General features: G+C 34.2%; 2 protein-coding genes across 4 annotated transcripts in view; one reads left to right on the top strand and one right to left on the bottom strand.

The window, feature by feature from the left end:
• LOC150097077 (protein arginine N-methyltransferase 7-like) overlaps window positions 1-8,352 on the top strand; it is a 136,713-nt gene extending 128,361 nt beyond the window's left edge. Inside the window, exons 13-14 of the mRNA XM_090408719.1 lie at window positions 5,288-5,445; window positions 7,993-8,352. Of these exons, the coding sequence (XP_090264845.1) occupies window positions 5,288-5,445; window positions 7,993-8,248 (414 nt within the window). The 3' untranslated portion in view covers window positions 8,249-8,352. The remainder of the gene's footprint in view (window positions 1-5,287; window positions 5,446-7,992) is intronic.
• The window catches only part of Mvd (mevalonate diphosphate decarboxylase), a 137,938-nt gene continuing 120,102 nt past the window's right edge, over window positions 8,286-26,121 (bottom strand). For all 3 annotated transcript variants that reach the window (XM_090408722.1, XM_090408723.1, XM_090408721.1), the window contains 4 exons: window positions 25,599-25,721; window positions 23,531-23,689; window positions 17,782-17,847; window positions 8,286-8,482 (listed from right to left, as the gene is read on the bottom strand). In XM_090408722.1, coding sequence (XP_090264848.1) covers window positions 8,411-8,482; window positions 17,782-17,847; window positions 23,531-23,689; window positions 25,599-25,721 — 420 coding nt within the window. In that variant the 3' untranslated portion in view covers window positions 8,286-8,410. The remainder of the gene's footprint in view (window positions 8,483-17,781; window positions 17,848-23,530; window positions 23,690-25,598; window positions 25,722-26,121) is intronic.

The following is a 26,121-nucleotide window of genomic DNA, read 5'->3' as shown; positions in this document are numbered from 1 at the left end:
TATTATGTTGAGTTGGACATCGTATCATCTCACTCGCTTCCTTAAATTTATGTACATAATTATTAAATGCTGTGCATGACATTTGAGGGAGTTGTCAGTTAACTTGATATTTTTATTGTGGTGTAAAAGTCTAATCCAAATTTATATTCCTGTTTTTTTTTTTTTCCCACATTTTTAACATTCTTTATGATGGATTTCTCCAGACCTATCCAGATCTAACTTAACAAATGCTGCAATTGCAAAATATTTTGTATACTTTTGGTCTCTTCCGTAGGCAGATGAGATTGTTCTGGCAGTCTTAACATTATGGATACTTTTCATAGTGGTCAGAAGGCAACTTTTAAGGGTTTTTTTTTAAGGGAATGAAAGAGAGAAAAATAATGTATATTAAAGACATTCTTCTAAAAAATGATTACAACATCAGAACTATCAATAGTGTCTTAAACGAACCATCTCATGCTCCCAGACAATTAAGAAGGTGCAGTTTCCTTACGTTATATCAGAAATATTGCAAACAAATAGCAAAAATCCTACAACAGTGACTTAAAAGTTGATTTCAACCACTACAAAAAGTATCCATGATGTTCATTTGGGAGGTTTAAGGGCGAGCACATACAGCACTTTTAATTTTTCCAGTATTCTATCTCAGTCACTAAGATATCTTCAGGGAGTGAAAACAGTTGTAACATGCATACACACAATATTAAATGAACTGATAGGTTTCCAGATAGTAAAGAAGCTGGTCATTGAAAACCTAATCTATCACTTGAGAGTATTGCATTGAGTGCAATGAGGTGATATTTGAAGACTGAATTTTTAGGAACGACATATATATACTGTGTTCTCCCCAGGACCTTTGGAATGGGCAAACCACAAAGCTGGTTTTACTGACCACCTGGCTAAATAATGATCAAGAATGGAAAAATAATTTAAGGCATTTTTTAATTAACAATGATGAGAAATTGAACTGGAGAGTCTTGATACTTGTGAGACCAGCTCAATTTCTTGCATTGCAAGCCAATCTCAAGAGCTTTGGATATTCACTTTGATGCACACCAATCTGTATGCGGAAGAAGACAAAAATCGGTATCTCGAATACAACAGTATCGGTTGCAAAGAAGATCTTTTACAAAAAAGACATAATTTTGATGTTTATAAGAAATAAATTGTGAAAATTGAGCGAATTCAAATCAAAGGCAAAAATCGATGTTAAAAATCTACATTTTTTTTTTTTTAATAATGGTTTTTGTCTGAAGATTGTGAGTCAAGTATTTAACATTTTATTTTGTAAAAGAAAATAGGCCTGCGCAGCAAATATAGTTGTGATCTCGGGGAATTCTTGAAACTCTTGAGGACTATGACGTCAGTCTCAAGTGATACCAATTCCCATTCCTAGTAATTATTACTTATAAATAGTAAAATTGCAGCATAACGCACGTTATGTGTGTCTGGTATTACTGTCAGTGCACAATTTAGTGATTTGTTCTGATTAATTTAATAACAATGATATTTTGTATTTATTAAATTACCCCATAATGAGTAAAAAGTCAAGTCAGAAAACCACACTCTTGAGCTATTTTAAGAAAGATGAAACCAATAAGCATATCGTCAAACAGAATCGTCGATTTCTGCAGTCTCTTTCAAATGTAAAACGTGCATCTAAACACCACTTATTGGGTATTAACAGTGAGTGGTTTAAAAAATTCCATTGGTTAGTGGTGAAAGATAATGGAATGATGTGTTCCACATATATGAAATACGGAAAGAGACTAACAAGGAAGTGACTTGGGTAACTATGCCATGCACAAGACTTCGAAAAGAAAGCTTGATTGACCATGAACAAAGCAAGTTACACATTGATTCTTGTTCAGATCTAATTGAAAAAATATATACTAGAAGAAACTAGCATAGGGCAAATTGAAAAATCGATTTTGAATAATTTGCAGAGAGATGCTTTTCTGGGAGCTTTAAGATCTATGTGTTGGTTAGCGAAAAATGAGTTGCCACATACTATGTTATTTGAAAAATTGCTTGAGCATTGCAAGGCTATGGGCTGTTCCTACTTAGAACATCTTAACGTTGGTAAAAATGCACATATCTCAGAAAGAATAATGCAAGAGTTAATTGATATTTTAGCATCAGAAATTAGATCTGAAATACTGAAAAATATACATTCTGCAGATTATTTCAGTGTTTTATGTGATGAAACTACGGACATCTCATTTTTAAAACAGCTGATTGTGCACATTAAATATGTTTGTCAACTTAGAAAAGAGGTCAGGGTTAGGTTTAAGGGAGATGGTAAATCCCGTATTATTGTACAGCCGGGTATGAAACTCGGATCGAAATCCTAGAGTTTCATGCTGAAAAAACTATCGGTGAGCCCAAGTGTAAGTAATCACTTGGGTAGTACAACCAGGGGCTACTATGGGATTTACCATCTCCCTTGTTTACCAGCAACATAAGTCGCCGGTAAAATAGCCTTTTGGCTTGTTATAGTCAGGGTTAGTTTAGACTTAAAAACTTGTAATCTGGTGGGCCTAGGATCTGATGGAGCAGCTCTCATGATTGAAAGCAAAACTGCTCGGTCGACTGGCTCTTGCTAGTGCCTAAGCAGCTGCTGAAGTGCCTTATTTAGTCATGTTTAATGATATCTTAAGGCAATTGTTTTTCTTCTTCCAAAATTCCTTAGTCGGGAGCTGGTTTAATCCAAATCTAAAATATACTGAACAGTCCTCAGATTAAACTTAAAATGGCTAGTGACACTAGATGGCTGCCTTATGATTCTGCAATACGGTCTCTAAGAGAATGCATGGTGAGTGTTATAACTGCTTTGGAAAGAAAGGCCACCGAACAAAATATATCTCAGCTGAAGGTTTAAGTAAATATATCAGAACATACAATTTCGTAGCTTCACTAATGATGCTTTCAGATGTGCTACCGCATTTATCTAACTTGTCTAGATCATGGCAAAGGCAAGATGTTGACTTAACTGAAATAGAGCCAGTCTTAGAAGCCAGAAAACTATCCATCATGGAATTGAAAGACACTCCTGGCAGTCATTTTCAGCATCTTTCAGGTGAATGGTCAGACCTTCACATTGATTATTCAGATTCTAATGTTATTACATTTAAGACTACAATATATGATAAATGTATATTATTAAACACCTAGAAGCAAGATTTCCAGATATGCCAATCATTTCCTGCTTTTCAAGACTTTTCAATGCAGAAATGAGCATGATCAACGTGAGATTTGAGATTCTTTTTGATTATTATTCTAGAAATGGAATTTTAAACTATGAAAGTATTAAACTAGAATGGGCAGTTGCATCAAAAATTATTAATGGACAGTCATACAAAAATCTAGATCTAAGACAAATACTGCTGAAATTAGCAACATCTGAAATCAAAGAGTCTTTTCCAAATTTAGCAAAACTAGTTGCTGTTGGACTGGCTATACCTCTGAGCACAGTTGAATGTGAAAGAGGTTTTTCTGCATTAAAAAGGATAAAAACCTGTATGAGGAATTGCATCAGTCATAACACTAAATATTTGATGCTGATTTCAGATTTTAATTACGAAAAAGCTGCTGACAACTGGGCTTCTAAGAAGAAGAGAAGAATTAATGTACAGAATTTTAAGCTGTGAGCATTACAAGGTTTTTCATTACTTAATGAGAAAATAAGAAAAATCCTGGTCTTGTTTGTTATAATTACTATATAAAATATTATCCTAGTTGTAATTTCTAATGAAATTACTATTTTAATTTATGAAAAAGGGCCATTCTTAACTTGTTCAAAATTTTTGTACACCCAACTAATGCTTCATTCCACCCGGCTGGTAAAAATTTCTGTAATGAAACTGTGGAGAACACTATATATATATATATCCCACACATGCACGAGAACCTATAGAATATCAGTGTCATGTGAAGTGTAGCTAAGGATCGAGGAGCAAGAAAGCTATTGACATATTTCTTAAAAAAAAAAAAAAAAACTGGAGGTTGAAGTTGTTGGGAAACACATGACGAAAGCTGAACTGGATAAAAACATGCTTCCATGTTGTTGGAATAAATGCCAGATGAGTAGGACAGTTTGTAAAGGCAATAATAATGGGTATTATTTTGGAAATGCAAGTTTATAGCATAAACTGGAGGGATATCATCTTAGCTGGAAGACTTATTATCAAGGTGCTTTCAACTATTTTCCTGATGTCCTTATTACGAAAGATCAGAGAAGATATACCGAAAGAGATTTGCTGAATAATAGTGGTGGGCATTTGCCTTTGTCATCTGTGTCAGATTTGGAAGAGAAATCTGATACTGAAAAGTCTAGGAAATGTTAGCATTATTCCATGAGAATGAGAGAAAGATGGAAACTTAGGTCATAGGTGTTCCCCAACAGCCTTGGTAAGAGACTAGAAGGCTTTGATTGCCTTTTGAGCAGGAGGCAATTAATTGCCACTAATTTTGTCTCTTTTTAGGCATCATCACATTCAGCATTTCATCAATAAAATAAATCAGTAACTTGTGCGAAGCAGTTGCTTATTTAGGAAAACTATAATTGTACATTTTACATTCAACATGGATGTATTGACTTACGTATGTTTAAAATGCTTTGTATAATGATTTGATGCAACTTGCATTAACGTTCTTTTGGTCCACTGTATCAATTTATATATATAGCTTATTATCTTATTCAATGAACATGAAATGTTGGTGTTCATTTATGAATACCAACCATAATTCTTCACAGTGACCTGAAATTGCCTATACCATCACAGATCACCTGAACATGAAGCATTCAGTAAGAATTCCATCTGTTAAATGTCATGTCCTCTTGAACCATTCAGCTGTATCTGCCCTCTACACATAAAGCAACTGCTATTGTAAATATTGTGTGCACCCAACTATAACATAAGTATTTGCGGTAACATAGAATTTATTTGAAATACCAGAAATCTCATACAAATTTGTCATTTTAGGTGACTATTTCAGAATGAATCATTAATTTGAATGTAAGGATCTGTGTGTTTGCATTCCTTAAAATGAAATTCATTTAAAAGAGGGGTGGGAAAAGTTCTCAGGTCCACATGTATGTTATATATGTATTCAGTAATCCTGTTAAAAAGTGATTTTCTATACTTCTCACTTCAAAGCCAAAAATCACAATATACATAATTTTTTTAGGTTTTAATGACCTGATTATTTAAATTTTTAATTAAAACAAAAACCGTGATCATTTTGTTGTGATATGTTAACTATCATATTGTCTTTTCTTTTATAGCGGGCAATTAATATTAGTGATGCACAAGTGGAACCTCAGCCACTGTGGGAATACCCATGTACTGCTTTGACTTCTTCCTTAAGTATTTTTGATTTTGATCTAACAAAAACTGTTGAAAATTCTTCAAATGAAGTTACAAATGCAGTAAAATTTCTTAGGTGAGCAAATGTTTCTTGAAACAGAAAATATTTTTTTTGTATTATAAATTCATAACTAATACTGTACTATTCCATTAATCTTGGTTGATTTGATTAATTAATAAATACACAACTTTATTATACAAGAGACTTCCAATTTGACCCATTCAAAAATTTATTTGGATGGATTTTTTTTTTTTCCTTTGCAGATTTGGAAGCACTTCTTTTTAAGCTAAGATTTTTCTCAAGTATACTTGTAATATTCTGCATGTTTGGCTTTGACTGCATTGTTACACTTATTGAGATTTGGATGATGGGTTAGAATTGTGAGTAAAACCTTTATTCACACCCTTCACTGGCTTATATTCTTGAGATAACCAAGATAAAATTATTTACTTTTTATATGAAAACTTGTAAACATATTCTACATGTACTGTCAGCATGTTAAGGATTAAATAATCTTAGAAACCCTGTTCTGCCAAATAGGCCAGCAGAATATATGAATAATCTTTTTTGCTTTTAATCTGCTATTAAGCAGATTAAAAGTAAAAAAACATTACAAGAATGCCATAGCATTTCAGAAAAAATAGAACACTACTTAAATACAACATCAAGACAACCTTCAATTTACTATGATTAGCATAGTAAATTCATTTACTATACTAATCATAGTATAGTAAATGAATGTGATCTGGGAGGGGAATTAATGCTTAGAGAGTTAAATTACATACAGCACCATCTTCATATAACTTGATTTTGAAAATTACTTTACATAGTGGAAACAGGACGCATCATCCCAATCAGAAAACATGAACATAAATGCTGCATTAAATACCTCTACTATGGTAAAACAGGCCTATCCACACTCTCCAAACATGCCACAGAATTGACTGGAAAGGCACTAAGTCCCTACACCACACCAAAACCTGGTTTGAAAGAAAATTCAAAGAAGTTTGTGAAATGCTAAAACATCCATATCAGAACCAAAATGGATTAATTATTCCAAGAATGTGGAGAACCCATATAGCAACTAGAACAACCCTAGACAGAAGAAAATCTCACTACAAAATAATTAACAAACATTTAAATTCATTTTACTTTTGCACAGTGCAGTGGCAAGTAGCTTGTATATTTCCTGATGATGACCTTAGTACAGAGATTGAAACGTCAATTGTTACTTGCTTAATGTTAAGTAAAGTAATTATTCTAACACATGTGCTGTCTCCATAAATTCTTCACTATGAATGCTGACCACCATATAATCTTAAAAGAAAGAAGATTAAAAAGGTTGCTCATGAGGCACTTGAATCACAGTGACGTGATATGAGGAGCTGTTAAGACCATCACTGAGAAGAAAAATGGATATAAAGCTTGGCTTATTCCTGGAAGACAGGATGATGAATTATTTTAAGGACCTTCTGACAGAATAGGAAGGAATACATTTAAGGAGATAAAGATTGTGAATTGAGGGTAGCAAGTGGATCCATTTTTGAAAGATGAAGTACAAGATTCCTGGGTATGGTCAAGTAATGGAAAGGCAGCTGCCCCAGGAGGAGGAGTTGTAGAAGTATGACCAGCTCCTAAAAATAACAATGTCCAATCCAGTTCTAGATGGAGATGTAATTCTTAATGAGTGGTAATTGTCATATAACTGCAAGGTTAGAGAAGAGTACTGACAGTGGAGAAAGAAATTACAAGGCAGCTGCTGAACAGTGGAAATGCCTTTACTTTTAAAGTATAAGAAAGAAAATAGTGAATCTAGAGAAAAAGAGATTGAGCCCATCAAATGGTGGGAAATAAAAAATGAATTGGGTGAACATTTCATATTGTAGTTCTCTGAATATGCATCATGACTCCTATTGTTTAATTAATCCTATATTTCTTGTGACCATTCTGTCATTTTTCATCAGTCTCTGTTCTCTATATACCTTGCAGTTGCTGAATGAGATGTATGCAAACACCAGTTATTCAGTACACGTTTTTTTTTTTCAATGCTGCATCTCTTCATGAACAGTTTATTTCAGCTCCTTGCTGTCATCTTTTGAATGGAATGGGGAAAGATTGTTTCACTCAAATGTTGCAGTCATATCCTTTGTGTGCAAATACCCATTTGCACAAACACTTAAAATGTCACCCAGCATCTATTTGTGCTCAAGTCAACAATATTATCTCTGTACACATTTTTTACATGAGACTTGCATCTTCTGCATTAATCACCACTCTGCTCATATCTGCATCTATAACAGTCACCATTTGCTGCTTATGTACTACTCAAATCAAAAGAAAATAGATGTCATTGTTGAATCACTCCTCGATTAAAGTTTCTACAGATAAGCACAGAAAAATCTCAGCCTTATTCTTACTTCATTAAAAAAAAAAACTACTCTTGTCCACTTTAAGATCTGGTGGGATTGTAAAGCAATTGCAATTAAAATTTTAAGATTTACACTAATCATAGTATAGTAAATGAATGTGATCTGGGTGGGGAATTAATGCTTAGAGGGTTAAATTACATATAGCACCATCTTCATATAACTTGATTTTGAAAATTATTTATTGTTCTTTCAGCAATGGAGTTTGTAATGGAGTTGCATTGTGGACAGATTTTCACTTGGTTGACAAAATTGTGATAACAACAGGACCAATTTTCCCAGTTGAGCATGGAAAACAAATTATTTGGGACAGATATAGCAGACAAGGTGTATATTTCATGAGTAAACCAACAACAGTTGAGCCAAATATGGTACTACAGTTTGCTGGCAGCTTCCAACCACAAAATGGGAACTTCATTGTCTCTTTTAGTATAAAAGGAGAAGGCAAATAATGAAGATGTCTTGTATGTGTGTATATATATATTTTAATTCAGAAAATCTTGTATACACAATCATCTTGTTTGTAAATAAAATATTACTTTTCTTGTTAACAATATGTTACAGTGCATTTAATTCCCACAACCACTTTTTTTTTTCTTTTAATGTAATAACTATCATGATTTTGGTCTTCCATTCTCATCTAACAGATGTGTAGAAGGATCATCAAGTTCTGGACCTGATCCCACCTGCAAGTTCATTATGAAAATAAGTTCTATAATGTAATGCAGAAGAAAATGTGCAAAGTATAAGTTATAAAATTAAATGGCATACACAGGATTTTTTTACTGTTAAAAAGTAGGATGCACTTAATCTTCCTCCCCTTAAGAATTCAAACTTTTCCACTATGACCTACCAATATCAGACGGATTCAGGCCTGGTTGGCTGATCCAAGAACCCTGCCTCTTACCAGTCTGAATTGGCTTGAAAATGTTTGGTATTTAGGAATAGTTTTCATATCTAACCCTTAGCTCACCCATACTAAATGTACAAACTTTTGCAGGTGGAATTCACAAAAATAAAAGTGCAAGTAACAAAATATACACGAAGTCTTACCCTGTGTATGCCAAAATCTTGATACATAAACATCTGAAGTGCTGTCACTGCACAAAGACTGGCATATTAGGAAACCATTATTTTAATAAGTACAGTAGGACCTTGACTTACACTGCAGATGCCAGTGTAAATCTCCTGCATTACAATGCATATCAATGAGATGCACTCCAAGTATATCAAAATTGATTCTTTCATACAGTAATAAAAATGTATTAATCTATAGAATAAATATCTCAGATGATAATAAAACTTCAGTAATATAGCACAGATATTTTGAATACAGTCCAGTATTAGAGTCCACAAGGCCACACACACACACAACATAATCTCAGACACAGTGACCCTTTAGTTGTAGCATGGAAGTGAATTTTTCTGGGAAACCGAGGATTCAAATCAACATAAATCAAGGTCTTGCTGGCTTTTAAAATTATTATTTTAAATACTAAATGAGATGTATGGTTCTATAAAAATAATGTTTAGAGCAAATTCAAATCCTAACATCTTCAAAATAGGTTATTTGAAATCTCACAAATATGTGGGTGTGCTGAAAAGTTGTGATAATCACAATGAAAGAATTGAGGTAGAACCATATACATGTGTATTATTCTACATATTCCCCACAAAGTGTTATACACAAAGCTGCTGCATTATTTGCAATCCTCTGGGAAAAAAGTCTTTCCCTTGTTGCATAAACCAGTCCTCACCTGCAGATATGACTTCATTATATGTGGTAAATGTTGTTCCTTTCAAGTGTTTCTTTAAATTTGGGAATATGAAATAGTCAGATGGGGCCAGGTCTGGTGAATAGGGTGGGTGAGGCAGACACAAAAAGCCCAAATTGTGTATTGTCTGTTGGGTTTCGTGAGCAGGTGGGTTTTCCTGCAAAAGCAAGATGCCTTTGCTCAGTTTCCCACGGCATTTTTATTTCAGTACTTTAATTCCTTTAGAGCTGTTGAATAAACCTGCTATAACAGTTCCATCTTTTTTGAGGTACTTGGTAAGAATTACACCATTCATATCCCAAAAAATAATAGCAAGAATCTTTCCTGCTGACTTTTAGTTTCAGAACTTCTTTGGTCATGGAGAACCTTTGTCTCCACTCCATTGACTGTTGTTTGGTCTCAGAGTCATGGTGATAAAGCCATATTTCATCAACAGTTACGATATGAATCAAAAAATGTGCACCTGATTTCTCAAAATGGTCCCAGATACCTTGAGATGATGGCACATATTCTCTCTCTTTTAGTAAGCATTCAAATATTTGGAGGCCCACTTTGGTGAGAGCTTCTGCATATCCAGATGTTGGTGGATAATGATACCCTCCCCCCCAACTCGTTCCCTGGATATCCCCAGAGTTTTTGCAATGTTTTTTAGCTAGTATCTATAATCAAGGACCATGGCATGCACTATGTTGATTGCTGTGGAAGGTTTTCGTAACCTGGAGGCATCTGTTGTCTTAGGTTGCTCAGTTTTAAACTTGGCCACCCATCTGACATGCTGGGGCACAGTCTCCTAAAGTCTCACACAAAGTTTGGTGAATCTCAGCTGCAGACTTCTTGTAGCACTAAAAACTTAATGATGGCCTGCACCTTTGATATCTTTATTATTATTATCATCTGAGATCTCAAGGGAGGCTATAAATCATCCAAACCAACTCATACCTTCCCTTAAATTCATTCACATTAGATGTACTCACTACCCCTAAAGGCAAACTATTCCACTCACTCTCTCTGGGAGAAAAACCTAGGTCTTACCCCTTTCTTGACTGCAAATAAATTTAACTTCCATAGATGCCCCCCCCATGTTCTCTCTCTCCCACCTTTCATATAACAAAAAATTTCATCAGATGATATCCTATAACATCCATTCAAAAGTTTGTAGACCTCTATCATCTCACTTCTCTTTCTTCTGTTAATCAGTCTGCAATCCATCCCCATAATCCAGACTTTGTAACTCTACTTTTCACAGCTTCTTTATCACCCTTGGAACCTGGGAGACCAAATCTGCACACAACAATCCAGGTGTGGTCTTATCAAAGCCTTATAAAGAAGCAAAATGATTTCCTTATCCTTGCATGTCATCCTCCGAGTTGTATTTGCAACTTTTGCTATGTGACCTTTGAACTTCAAATTCCTATCCACCAATATGCCAAGATACTTGCTTCCTATTTCTAGTAGCATAACTCTGCTAATATAATATAAAATGCCACTGAAATTCTAATCATGCCAAAGTGCATAACTTTACACTTACTAACATTGAACTGATTTCATTTGCCCAAATTTCCAGCCTATTCAAATCATTTTGTAAGTGCTGAATATCAGTAGCATCCCTGATTGCCCTGCCTATCTTCACATCATCGGCAAATGATTGCACATCTGATGTTAGACCCTGCCTGATGTCATTAATATATAGGTTGAACAATAATGGCCCAAGGACTGAATTCTGAGGTACACCACTGTCACCTTAAATCTGGCAGATTCACACACACACACCCCTGTATACCACTTATTGATATCTGTCTGTAAACCATCCCTTGATCCAAGTCAAGAGTTTATATTCCAATCCTAAAAGAAAAAGAACAAATTATTACAATTTGATTAATATCATGGGGAGGGGGGGGTTAAGGGTTTAAAGATATGTACTTTCTTATAGTTATATCAGTTGCTTTAATATCATTTTTGTTCTAGATGCTTATCAGAACTGTTGAGCCCCCCCCCCGTATATCAGAATCCAAAAGACTGCATGTTGAAGGTATAAGTATCTCTCATGCAGGCATTATTTTAAAAGAAAATAGACAACCATTATATATTTAACATTTTCATATGTATTTTTATCATTATTATTATTACATGACACCTCCAGGAAGTCCAAAGAACTCAACGAGGCACCTACTCTACAACTTTGTTTCTACCACTCAATCCACTACCATCATTATCTACACGAACGCCATCTATCGCTCACCACCATTTTCACAGACAATCACAAACATCCATGCCCACGGTGGGATTTGAACCCGCAGCCTTTTGCTCTTTGCATGCTTCATTCCTGAAAATGGTTGTTCACAAAGTTCATCATCATCAAACTCCTACCATGTACCCTCAAGGGGTGTACAGGATATGACAGTACTACATGAAAAAATTACATCATTACTAACTTCCTATCTACAATTTTCCTCCAAATCAGTCTGTTACTTGTCAAGACTCCAACATTATCAGATCTTATATTTCTATCGTCTAAGGCACTTTGTACCGTATCAATCCACCTATATCTTGGTCTTCCTCTGGGTCGTTTTCCTGCCAACCTGGCAGAGAACACTTGTTTTGCTAATCTTTCCTCTCCCATTCTATTTAAGTGACCATACCATTTGAGATTAGCTCTGCTAACGCATTCCTGGATGCTGACAATGTCAAGTTCTTTCCTGATATCCTCATTTTTAATATGATATTGCCATTGATGCCATCTGTTCACGCCTCTAATCTTTCTCAGGACTCTCATATCTGCGGTCTCTAGTCTTTGGTCAAGTGTTTTACTTCTGACCCAGCTCTCAGATCCATAAGTTAAAATTGGTTTGAACACAGTCTTGTATACAGCTAATTTAGTGTTCCGACTAATTTCTTTTTTATTCCATATGAATTTATTCAGTTGACTTCCCACGATACCAGCGTTGCTGATTCTGTTGTCTATTTCTATATTTAGTTTACCATCTTCAGTAAAAATTGTGCCTAAGTAGCTGAAACGTTTTACTTGTTCCACAGGTTCTCCATTCACAACACAGTTGACATTTTCAATGATTCTGCCTATTTTCATTGTCTTTGTCTTTTTATTGCTGACCTTCATACCATATCTATTACAACCGCTATTCAATTTAGTCAGAGAATCTTGCAGACTTGTAGCAGATTTATTTAGAAGTATAACATCATCCGCATAAAGCAAAGAGCTGACATTAACATCTCCAATTTTGATATCAGGTTTAATACCACATTCCTTCATAATGTGATCCATATAGATAATGAATAACAGAGGGGATAATGTACATCCTTGTCTCACACCAGATTTAACATTAAACCATCTTCCTGTACTTCCTTCAATTCTAACAAAGACTAAGTATTGCATGATATAATGCCCCATTGACACCATATAAATGCAGCGTATTGAATAGCTTCTCTCTTGGCACCTTGTCATATGCCTTTTCCAAATCGACAAAACTTAAATAAATACAGATCTTTGTTATATTCCCATGCTTTCTCGACTATTTGTCGTAAAGTGAAGATCTGATCCTGACAGCCTCTATTTGGCCTGAATCCAGCTTGTTCTTCACCAAGCTTTTCTTCCACAATTCTTCTCAACCGTTTCTCAAGTATACTTGCATAGATCTTGCCAGGAACACTCAGTAGGGAAATACCTCTGTAATTCTCACATTCAGTTTTATTTCCCTTTTTATATATGGGTACTATGAGAGCTCTACTCCAATCATCGGGAATTCGTCCCTCTGTCCAGGCTTTCTGAACTATGCAGTGCAGCCACTGTAAGACTCTTATACCACCATACTTCAGCATTTCTGGTCGAATATCATCTACTCCTGCTGCCTTTCCACATTTCAAGCCTTTGATGGCTTTTTCTACTTCAAGTATGGATATGTATTCCTGATTGCATGCCTGGTCAGTGTTTTTTATCACTGTGCTGTCATCACTGCTTGTTTCATTTAGCAGTTTTTCAAAGTAATTACTCTATACTTCAAGGATATCTTTTTCTTCTGTTTTCATTTCACCTTTATCATCTCTAATTCCTTTTACAGCACTCTTTCCTCCATTCCTAAGCTTCTTCAACAACCTCCAGAATATTTTGCCACCTTCTTGATATTTATTTTCTATATTCTTGCCAAAGTCCTCCCATGACTTTTGTTTAGCTAGTTTTACACCCTGTTTAGCTTTCTTACATTTGTCTCTGTATTCTGTAAGAGTAAAAGCTGACTTATTTGCCAGGAACTTTTGATATGCTTTCTTCTTTTCCTTCACTGCTTCTTTAACTTCCTATGTCCACCAGGGAGTTCTGATTTTTTTATCCTTGCACACAACCTCACTACATGCCTCTCTGGCAGAATCAATCAATGTTTCCTTCAGAGTTTGCCACTGAATCTCCAAGGTTTGATTCCTGTTCTCAAACTCTTTCATTTTCTTTTCAATAATATTTCTGTATTTTAGTCTACAGTTCACATCTGAGAGCTGCTCAACTTTTATTCGCTTTAAAACTTTCTTACATGTTATTCTTTTCAATATGAAATTCAATTTTATCCTGCTCCAGACTAAATAGTGATCACTTCCAATTTCAAATCCTCTGTACACTCTGGTGTCCTGCAACAGGGAGAAAACATCACTATCAACAATAACATAGTCAATGAGACTTTTCTTATTCCTAGCCTCTTCTCTCCATGTGAATTTGTGCAACATTTTTATGTTGGAACATGGTGTTAGTAATAACCAGTCCATGTCCTGAGTAGAAATCCAACAGATATTTGCCATTATTATTAGCTTTGCTCTTTTCTCCAAATTTTCCCAAAATATTTTTGTATGTCTCACAATCATTTCCTACTCTACTATTTAGATCCCCAACAAGGACCAACTTTTTCTTTTTCATTGTGTCAGTTGCTTTTTCTAAAGCCTCAAAAAATTCCTCCACTTCTACCTTAGTAGAACTTTCTGTGGGACCATAGGCACAAATAAGTCTCATTGTCCAGTTCCCCATTCTCATATTTGCCCACATTACTCTACTTGAGACTGACTGCCATTCAAGAAGATTAGCCTCGTATTTTGTGTTGAATACTATGGCTACTCCTTCTTTTCCTTGATTGTCATTGCCTGAATATAACATTTTGTATTTATTGCTCAGAAAGATCTCACCAGGTTTGGTCTTTTTTGTTTCAGTCACCCCTATTATGTCGATCAGGTACTTATCTAATTCCTCAGCTAGCTCCATTTCTTTGCCATTCAGGCTTCTTACGTTGATAGTACCGATCTTTAACTCTGGTGATGTTGAGTTTGGGTTTGTTTTCAGATTTGTTCCAGTAGCTGACTTTTCGCTGTTCGCCCTGGTTCCCTGGCGAAAACAATGGGGGCCTTGTTTAACCGGGCGACGTCCCAGCCAGCATGAAATTTTGTCATGTTGTACGATCATTTTTTTTTTTGGTTTAACCAATAAGAATACAATTTGGTCGGCTAAATCCCAAATTGCCAGCCCATCCTCGTTCGTTCAGTATCAAAGTAGATACCCAACAGGGTGCACCACGAGAAGGTGAGGATTGGACATTAGGTCAGAAGCCCTGGTCGGTTCTCCACATTCCTTTAAAGGCTATGTGGAGGTCTCCTCTCAGTTATACAGCTTTGACCCTTAAGCACCCCCTTCACAAAGTTATACTACCAAAAAACGATGACATGAATAAAGCGTGATTGTAAAGCAAAGGATATTTTTCTCTGGGAAGATAGGCGTTATAAAAATCTAGCAAAGTGACATGATCAAATTTTTCTTTAAGTTGAATATTTGATTGCAACTCTATACAGTCCACTTGAAAATTCGAAGGTAATGTATTTATGTCGACTGAAAATGGAATCGCAAATATAAAAAAACAAAATTTATAATTTTTTCTAAAATCTTGAAACCTGTATCTGAATGGAAAGTAAAGTTTGTGCATTAATTAACTTAATGACTAGGCTGCTTGTACATAGAGGCTGATGACCACATCAATTGCCTTAGTATCCTATAATGTAAGGCACATATATCCTTATGGACATGTACAATGCTATGCATTATGTATTGCATGTTGTAATGCTATGTAGTTTAGTAATAAGGTGTGACACTTTTTGTCTACTTGTATATATGGAAAATATACGATTTCTGTATTACTTCAACTTTGGTATCACTTTTGGGTCTGGTTCCCACTGATGAGACCTCAATAAAGGTCAAAACCAGTCTGGGTAGTGACCCTTCCCATAATGCATAGCATTATACATGTCCGTAAGGATATGTGCCTTGCATTATTTATATATTACACTTGGATAAAGGATGAAAACAAGAATATAATTTCTTGGCATCTTTAATTTACAGCATAACCAAGTGGAAAAACTTCAACAAAGTTGAATAAGTCATTTCCCATATACAATATGTGCTTTGCATTATGGGATACTAGAGCAATTGATGTGAAGTCATCTACTCTTGAAGATAATTCACAAAGGATAAACCAAGAATATAATTTCTTGGCAAGTTTAATATTTTCTGTGTTGCTGCATTTTTATACTTTACATTTTATTGCTGATTTTTATGCCAAATTTGTTATAGCAGTTATTCAATTTAGTTAAAGCCTCACTATTCTTCATTTGGGAGTATAACATTATCTACATAAACACCTAAGGTGAATATTGCCAGTTTTGATGTTAGGTTTAATGCCACTTTCTTTCATAATGGATTCATGTATGATCAAAACACCTTCTTGTATCTCCTTCAGTTATAACTACTGATTTAAATATAGACTATGTATTGCTCATTAAAATTTCCTATTTTTTGGTGTAGCATCGAGAACTTCTTTTCACCTTATCACATACCATTTTTAAATGGTATATGATAAGGTGAAATGGTTGCAACAAGTCCTATGAGAGCTCTACCCCAATCATCTAGAATTCGACACTAAATTATGCAGTGTAGCTAATGTAAACTTTTATACCTACATTTTCGATGGATTTTTCTATCTCATTGATATGTGCTTTTGATTGCATTTCTCTTGAACATTGTCTGTCACTGTTTATTTCATTTAATCTTTATCATCTCTGATGATTCCTTTTACAGTAACCATGCTTCCATTTCTAATCTTTTTATTATTATTATTATTATTATTATTATTAAACAAGACCTCATGGAGTCAAAGACTCATCTAGGAGGTCCTTTTATCTCACACACATCTCATCATACTGGGTCTTAAACACATTCAAACTCCTTGCAGACACCACACTCTCAGGCAAGGCATTCCAAGTTCGAGAACATTTTGCTACCTTCATTTGCTACGATTTGATACATTTTGCTACGAGAACGTTTTCGAGAACATTTTGCTACCTTCATGATATTTATCTTCTAATTTGTACTAAAATATTCCCATGATTTTTGTTAAGCTGCACAGTGGAGTTTTCTTACATTCTTTATGTATCTTCTCAAGACATCTACTAACTTACCTGCCAGGACATTTTCAACATGTTTTCCAGAAATGTCTCTTCGAACTTCTTTGACCTACCATGAAATTCATATTTTTCCACCCCTCAAACAACTTAACCATATGCCTTCCTGGCTGAATCACTGAATGTTTTCTTCAGAGTTTTGCTGCTGATCCAAGGTTCAGTTATTGTTTTCAATTGATAAATTTGTGAAATGACAGTTGCCTAATGCAGAAAGCATGATATATATATATATATATCCAAGCAAGTTCCTATCTAGCAGGCAATGCAGAATGCACTCACTAATGGTTGCAAACCTTTGATACAATGTGAGGATTCTAAATTATCTAGCCCTTAGCTCATTCATAATACTATAGGTATTATGAGTGGGCTAAGGGCTAGATAATTCTAGCTCTAAAGAACAAATGGAACTTTTAGTCAACAACATAGTGGTCTCAAACTAGATGCCGAAATTTGATCTACAGCAGAAAGATGCCATTGCGACTGATATGCCCACTTATGCTACTAAGTGTACCATGAGTGGATATATACTCAGCCATCTTGACTGGCCAGCTAATGTACTAAATAATCAATGCATCATTAATTCTTAGTTATAACTGCAGCATATAATCGTGGAGTTCATATATTGTAGTTTTCTTACAGAACTTACAGAGGAAGTAATACTGAAACTAAAATGCATGATATAAGGCAATATTAAGGGAAAGTAAAAGGCACCTTACCTCAGTGTGAATTATATACTGTAGTGATCCTGGTTTTGGTGTAATATGAACCTTCTTTAAGAGTGCCTTCAGAAACAAAAAAAACTTGAGTAGAAAAGATACTTTTTTAAAAATAAAATAATAAATGCAAGTGCTATGGTTATTCTGCAAAAGCTTTTAGTTATTACCTTTTAACAAGTTCGCTGCCAAGCTCCTTGGGCATAGTTTGTTATTGCACGCCAAGGACTTTCACTTCTACAAGGTCAGTACGAGTTATCTCGTAGCTGGCTTATCAGACAGAAATTTTGTTTCACCCCCACCTATGTCTTACATGCGCTGACGATTGTGTAACTTGAGTTCAGAGTCAGTGACATTCAGTGCAGTAAGGTTTATTGCGTCTAGTCTTACAATTATTTAAAATTATCTAAATAAAAACCTTCAATTACGCCATGGCTAGTAAAAGAAAGCTTACTTATGAAGAATTAGAAGCTTACACTAATATGAGCGATGATGAATTATTTGGTTCTGATTCTGAAGATGACTATAATCCTACAGACGACTCTAGCGATGACTCAGATGATGATATATCGTATATGTTGAAAAACCTTCAAAAATTGTTTTATTTGCATTAATAAATACACAGTTAACGCAACAATACCTCTTATAATATACTATACTTTTGCTGAAATTATTTTTCTTCTACCAAGCTCCCCGACATGCTCTCTGCTTTATTCATAAGCCAAGAGTCCAAATTAACGTACTTATACTATGGGTTAACTCGTGCTTGGCACAGGTGGTCAGTAAACGACATATGAGTATATTCATAGTTGGCAGCGAACATGTTAACTAGAGTGAATCAAAAGTTTTTGGTTCATAAAATTATTCAAAAATCTGAAAAAACAAATTAATCAACAAAATATATTATCTCTCTGCAATAGTATGATTCTTTTACAGTATTATTACACAAACTGCAATAAATGGGGGTGGATATGAAACAGGTGGCTGATGGATAGATACCAAAAATATTATCTCTCTGCAATAGTATGATTCTTTTACAGTATTATTACACAAACTGCAATAAATGGGGGTGGATATGAAACAGGTGGCTGATGGATAGATACCAAAAAAGTACTATATGGAGGAACAGAAGGTAGGTGACTAGAGGTGAGCAATAGGGCTTTGTGCTTGGGCCACTGCTAATTTGTACATAAAATGACACACAAAACTATTTGAAAAGAGATATTCAGTTGTTTGCTGATGATGCAAAGTTGGGTAAGGTTAAGGTGATGTAGAGATTTTGAATAGGCTGACAGAATGGGCGTCGGAAGATTTTTCATTTGGTTATACTATATATTAAAGATGCCAAGAAATTATATTCTTGATTTAATCTTTTATTCAAGTGTAAGCAAACAGTGGTTGCAGATGAAGTATCTTCTCGACTGCGCTGCTTGTATATAGAAGCTAATATCTTCACATCAATTGCATCAGTATCTCAGTGCAAAGCACACACACCCTTTCAGATATGTATAATGCTATGCAATATGGGAAGGACCACTACCCAGACTGGTTTCAACCTTTATTGAGGTATCATCAGTGGGAGCCAGACCCAGAAGAGATACCAAGTTAAGGTGTGACACCTTTTGACAACTGGTATAGGAAAATATGACTTCTACATTGCTTCAACCTTGGTATCTCTTCTAGGTTAGGCTCCCACTGAAGAGACCTCAATAAAGGTCGAAACCATTCCCATAATGCAATGCATTATACATGCCCGAAAGGTGGTGTGCTTTGCATTACGGAATACTAAGGCAAGTGATGTGAAGTCATACCACGTGTTGCCCCAATCCTGAAAATACTTCAGGTGCAAACTTTGTTTGCTTACACTTGGATAAAGGATTAAACCAAGTATATAATTTCTTGGTATCTTTAATCCAGATGATGACCTTAATATGAAAGTTGAAACACTGAGTAACAATTTATTTTATTTTAAATTAAATTTATTACTCAATATGACAGTAGTAGTCTCAGTAATTTTGACAATGACTGAATGCTGATAATGATATAACAATGAAAGAAAGTAAGCTCAGCTTTCAAGAATGGCTGAATATTCAATTCTGTTGCAAGTATTATAAGAAGTTTTGCTGGATAAAACTTCATACAGTATTTTGTGAAATATTAAAATTAGAAACAAACAATATGGTTGTTATATTTCAGCAAAATGATTTTAATATGTTCTAGAAACTATGTTTTACTAATCAGAAAAAAAAAAACTTATGTGCATAACAACATGCACATAAGTAAACAACTGACAATAGGAAAGAACTTGACATTGTCAGCATCCAGGAATGCGTTAGCAGAGCTAATCTCAGATGGTATGGTCACTTAAATAGAATGGGAGAGGAAAGATTAGCAAAACAAGTGTTCTCTGCCAGGTTGGCAGGAAAACGACCCAGAGGAAGACCGAGATATAGGTGGATTGATACGGTACAAAGTGCCTTAGACGATAGAAATATAAGATCTGATAATGTTGGAGTCTTGACAAGTAACAGACTGATTTGGAGGAAAATTGTAGATAGGAAGTTAGTAATGATGTAATTTTTTCATGTAGTACTGTCATATCCTGTACACCCTTTGAGGGTACATGGCAGGAATTTGATGATGATGATGATGTAAACAACTGACTGGGAACTAAATATCATAATCCTACCGTCCTAATTGACCTCCCTCCTATGGTCTCATAATAATTTTCTTTCCAATTTTTTGGTATGTGAGAAAGTTGTAGAGCAATGGTAGATTCCAAAAAGTTAGTCAGATTTAATTTTTCCAGGCTTCAGTTTCATCTCTTTTTATCTGCACATTTTATAATAAATGCAGTTATCTCCTCAGATTTTTTTATAAAAATCTTACACTTAGTGTAATGATTGAGCTAAGAATTAAATAATTCGAAAAACTTACTCTAGATGGTATTTAATCAAGCCAATTCAGGCCTGCAATATCTAATGATGTTGCCTAGAGTAAGACTATGGAGTAGGTAGTAAAAGTAGATACAAGAAGACTTTCACAAATTTTCTTTCTACTTATAGTAAATGCATAATCCAGATACAATATACTGCTATTGAATTCTCTCATCAGGACACTAATAATGCTAGAGCCCATGCACAAATAGTAAATCCATATAATCTTCAGGGGAATAGCTAGTTCCTCGCAAGTCTATTTTCGTATCACAAATTATGAAGCACATTATCAAATTTAGTCTCATCTAGAATATTCTACAGTTCTTGCACAAAGTTATGTTCTGTGTCAGTGACTTATATATATATACATATATATATATATATATACAGTGGAACCTCAGTTGTCGAACATAATTCGTTCCTAAAGGCTGTTCGGGAACCGATTTGTTTGAAAACTGAAACCATTTTCCCATAAGAATTAACGTAAAATGGATTAATCTATTCCCGAAGATGATTGCTTGTTTAAACCTTTATAACAGTACTTCATGCATAAAATCTTACACAAAAAGAATAAACACGATACATAGATAAATAGATAAAATATAGATGAAAATTTAACTTCATTTTAATTATACGGAGGAGAGTTGTAATTTATGAAGAAACAAGAAAACGCACTGCAAATTTGAGCAGGTGTTTGCACTGAGCGGAGGCTGCCACGTAACTGATGTTCTCCCGCCTTACATCTCAGTCCATGGAGCATGTGGTTGCTAGTTTGTCTGTTCAGAAACCGATTTGTTCGACAACTGAGGTTCCACTGTATATATAATATGCTAACTTTCAAAACAAAATAAGTACTAAAGTAAACATAATCAAAGCCTCACAAATAGTAAAATAATTTGACTAATAAAGCTTTAGCTTGCAAAGGAAATGTGACACTCCATTATAGTAGAAAGTATATTTATATATAAGAAATTGATTTTCCCCCATTACATATAGTTTTAATATAAAATATATATTAATGTAGAAATTATAAAAAAAATCTGTGGGGTGTCATTTTGCAACTGGTTTAATAATAATAGTAACATAAAAATGCTAGCCTCTATATTACATTTTTGGCTACTTTTTCAGCTAGGAAGATGAATAATACAAAAGCAAACAGCAATAAGAGCATAAAAATAGAAATGCTTAACTAAAGAAACTACTGCTAATCAACTGCAAGTGTTGAGGGTGAAAACCTATCTGAGATGATGGAATGAAGCAATGATAACCATAATATCAAAGAAAGGCAATTTCACTAAATGTGAAAAGGGATTGGGGGGGGGGGGTCTCTATCCTAATACTTATTTGCAAGGATATTTTGGATAAACAGAAGTAAAAATTAATATATTTTCTATTTAAGTTGTAAGCAAGGAATATAATTGAACAGAGTGTAAAATTTAGAACCTCCTTATACTTACATTTTATAAATTTGTCCAGAGCTTTCACAGTACTGATGGATGTTATGGATAATTATTTTAAACTGTGGAATTCCCAATAAAATGTAAGAATAAAAAAAAATGTATAAAGAAAGTAAAAGCTGTATTTACAGCAGACAATATCATAGTGATCTGAGATGAGGGCTGATGCATTAAAAACAAGGTTATATAAAATATGCACCATTTTCCATGAACTGCAAGTATATGAAGAGGAATGAGATGAGATTTCACAGTTGGAAGAGCTGGACTATGCAAATAATACAGTTTTAATATAATCTAAACAGACAGAATCAGACAAAAACAGAAGTATTTCATATAAAACAAATATGAATAAAATAAAAGCTCTTAAATGAACAACTACCAAAAATAAATAAATAAGCAGCAGAAGAAATTAAGAATTGTATATACCTTCCCAGAAGCTAATGTTGATATCAGAGATGGAATTGGTAAGGATATAACACAAAGATTGATAAAAACATATACTGCTTTCAGAAGCCAGAAACATCCAAATATCATAATGAAACCAAAACAATGTTATTCTACAGGTTAGAGATATGTTAAGTAACAAAGGTCAAAGAATGCAAATGAAATAGTTTTTAAACTGTATTTGGATAAAATTAAAAATATCTTAGTTTCAACATATAACAAATACACAGACAAAACAAAAAAAGTTACTGCCAGTGAAATAAAAACAAGTAGAAGGAAGTGGATTGGGAACGTATTGAGAATGGATAAAGAAGAAATTCCACAGCAGTTTTTTAACATAAATCTCAGAAAGAACAGGTAGGCCAAAACTAACTTGGCAAAGAATGAGAAGGAAAGCTGGAAAGAGAGGAGCAGAATTAGGTGCAAGAGACAGGAATAACTGGAGGAGGTAGATCTTAGCCTTATGTGTCACAGATTATGAAAAGAATAGATATTAACAGATACAGAATTTTTAATAAAGTTAAGTGACTGCCAGATTTGTTATAATCTCTATTTATAATATAATAGATTTTAAAACTACTTAAATATAATACAAATCAATTTCTTATATATAAATATACCGTTCACTGTCATAAAACATCACATTTCCTCTTGTCAGCCACACCTATATTATTAATCTTATTATCTGAGACCTCTAGAGAGTCAAGGACTCATCCTTGAGTCCAATGAGTCAAGAGAAGTCAAAACTTCCCTTAAATTCATTCACACTTATTTTTGACTATTTATTTATGAATATTTATGACTTTTCATTATGTTCACTTTGGTATTTAGTTTTGAAAGCTAGTATTTCAACTTAGTGTTCTTTCTATTATGTACCAAGTTAAATGTAATATATACAAAGAAAAAGCAGCCTACCTCTGAAGGAACAGCTGGAATAACTGGCAATCCAGTAAAATACATTTGACCATCAGTAATTGGAGGGAAGTAATTTTTAATGAGTGCTGCAAACTCTGTGATACTAGATTCTTCCAAGTAAAGGCATGCATTAGGTCCTGCATCAAATGTATAGGCCACCTATAATACAAACTGTATAAGATATGAGATCATAGCTGTTTTGCCTAAAACAGATATGTCAGATCAGTTCTTTAGTAAAATAGAGAATGCATTAAATTTGTAATGTACAGCATATTAATAATGCAAGCAGTGAGAGAGGAGATGACCATTCTATTGGTTATACAATTTAGTTCTTTTTTGTGTTATCAGAAACAAATGTTTTCTAAATTTATTAGAAATTATTATGAATTTTGTTTTTATTATTTATTATTTTTTTAAAAGATCCTGGAAATAAAAAATTCAAATCATCAAAAGAAGCCAGACATTACCTACACTAGCTATTATACATTCTCTTAAAATTTATTCTAGATACACTCACCTTCAATAGGCACTTAGACTTCAATAGACAAGCCATTCCATTCACTCATTGCTCTGTGAGAGTAAAATCTAGCTCTCATCCTTTTCTTAACTACACACAAATTTGACATCCACAGATGTTCCCTTGTCCTCCAACCACCTTCCAATATAATGAAAAATTGTCAGCTAGTATCTCTTAACACTATTTTAGAAGTTTATAAGTCTCTATCCTCTTCTTCTTCTGCATACCACTGGCTGCAGTCCACATAATCTACATTCCTAATATCTTTATAACTCTTCTTTGAATCCTCTTTACAGCTTCATCCCTATAGACATCAGGGGACCAAATCTGCACATGATGGTCCTAATGCAATAGCACCAAAGCCTCATAAGGAAGCAAAATGACTTCCTTATCCTCATACATCAATGTTCGTTTTGGCACCACAGTTATCTTCTGAGTTGTTTTTGTAATCTTAGCTATGTGACCCTAGAGCTTTAACTTCTTACCCACTGTAATACTGAGATCCTTAGCTTCATCAGTTTCTCCAATCATAATTCTACCAATATAATATGCTGTTGGAAATCTAATCAGATCAAAGTGCATTACTTTAAACTTACTAACACTGAACTGATAACCACAATCATTTGTCTGCAGCTCCAACCTACTGAAGTCATTCTGTATGTGTTACATTTTAGTAGCATCCCCGGTTTCCCTATTATTATTTTTTTTTTTTTTTGAGGATTTTTGTTTGCTCCATATCTCAAATAATTCTGTGCTATACTGGTACCATACTGTACTAAACTGTACCTCATTTCTGTATTTAAATAATACAAGCTTAATCATATCTTTTAGGTGAAAATGAATTTCATTGCCTGACATGAGATCACCATTGTGCTTGTCGGAGGCCTGAAGTGGTTCAAAAAAAGTTCCATGTTTGATCTCTAGAGCAGGATTTCCAGACTATATAAAAGATCAATAAGAAGGAAAAATCCACAGCATACTCATGGTACTAAAGTACTATAGGGCTTACAATATCCCATGAGTGAGGTGAGAGTCACATAAAAAAAAAATAAAATCTCCTCACTACTGCCTTTGATTCCCTTACAGGGAGTAGGCAAGGCTGTTTTAGCGCTAACTTTTGAGGGGTTGCAGCAGTTCAAACTTCACTGGAGGCCAATTACAGATAGATGCCCCAAGACTATAACTAACAACATCCAGCATCCGGTGAAGAGAGGTGGCTGACAAGTGCTGCCATCTTGTGGTCCCAAATCCTAACACCATACATTTATTGTCTGAGATAGTGTGGTTTCTACGGTTGATTTTCTTGAGTTTACAGGAGAAAAAACCCAAGTTTCTGGAAGAAAAAATCCACTTGACTGTGCCAAAGATCAACTAACTCAGGAACCAGTTGAAGAAAGGCTTAAAACACGTTCCTCAAGTTGGTGACTAGATTTGACCTGGGTCTTCTTTCAGGAGTGGAAAAAACACCACTTTCACTGAGCTACATAGGCTCTCAAGTAAAATCTCAATGAATATAAATATTTTTTTTTAAGATATAAAAACTTTACTTACCCTATTTTCTCCATAATAACAGTTATACTGATGAACAAGGTCTACAATTGCCCAAGACATATCATTCATATAATGTATAGGAGGATATGTATCCAAACATACAGAATGAAACTGGTTGCTATCCTGTTTAAACCAATAAAAATATTACAAAATATATAATCATGTGCATGAATAAATGCAAATCTCATATTTACATTTAAGAAATTGCTACAGACAACTTACTCTTATTATTCTACTCAGTACCCATCACAGCTTTTATAACAATTTTATATTCCAATTAATTATATGAAATATCCTGACATTATAACCTTTCATAACCATTAGCTTTTTGCATTCATTACTAAATGAGGCTATGATGTGCCACATCAAAGTTTAGAAACCCATAAAATGGAACTGAATATTTATAGAACAGAATATATTTATTATTAACATTAAAATATAATGTATAATCTTTTAATATAAAAAATAAAATTAATATACAATTCTAACAATATATATATACACAATCATCCTTCAACTTACG

This window comes from Typopeltis vanoorti, chromosome 18 (assembly GCF_054136105.1).
Source record: "Typopeltis vanoorti isolate ZY-2024b chromosome 18, IOZ_Tvanoo_1.0, whole genome shotgun sequence".
In the NCBI taxonomy this organism is placed as follows: domain Eukaryota; kingdom Metazoa; phylum Arthropoda; class Arachnida; order Uropygi; family Thelyphonidae; genus Typopeltis; species Typopeltis vanoorti.
Note: the sequence above shows the minus strand (reverse complement) of the source record. Positions and strands in the feature narration are given on the sequence as shown.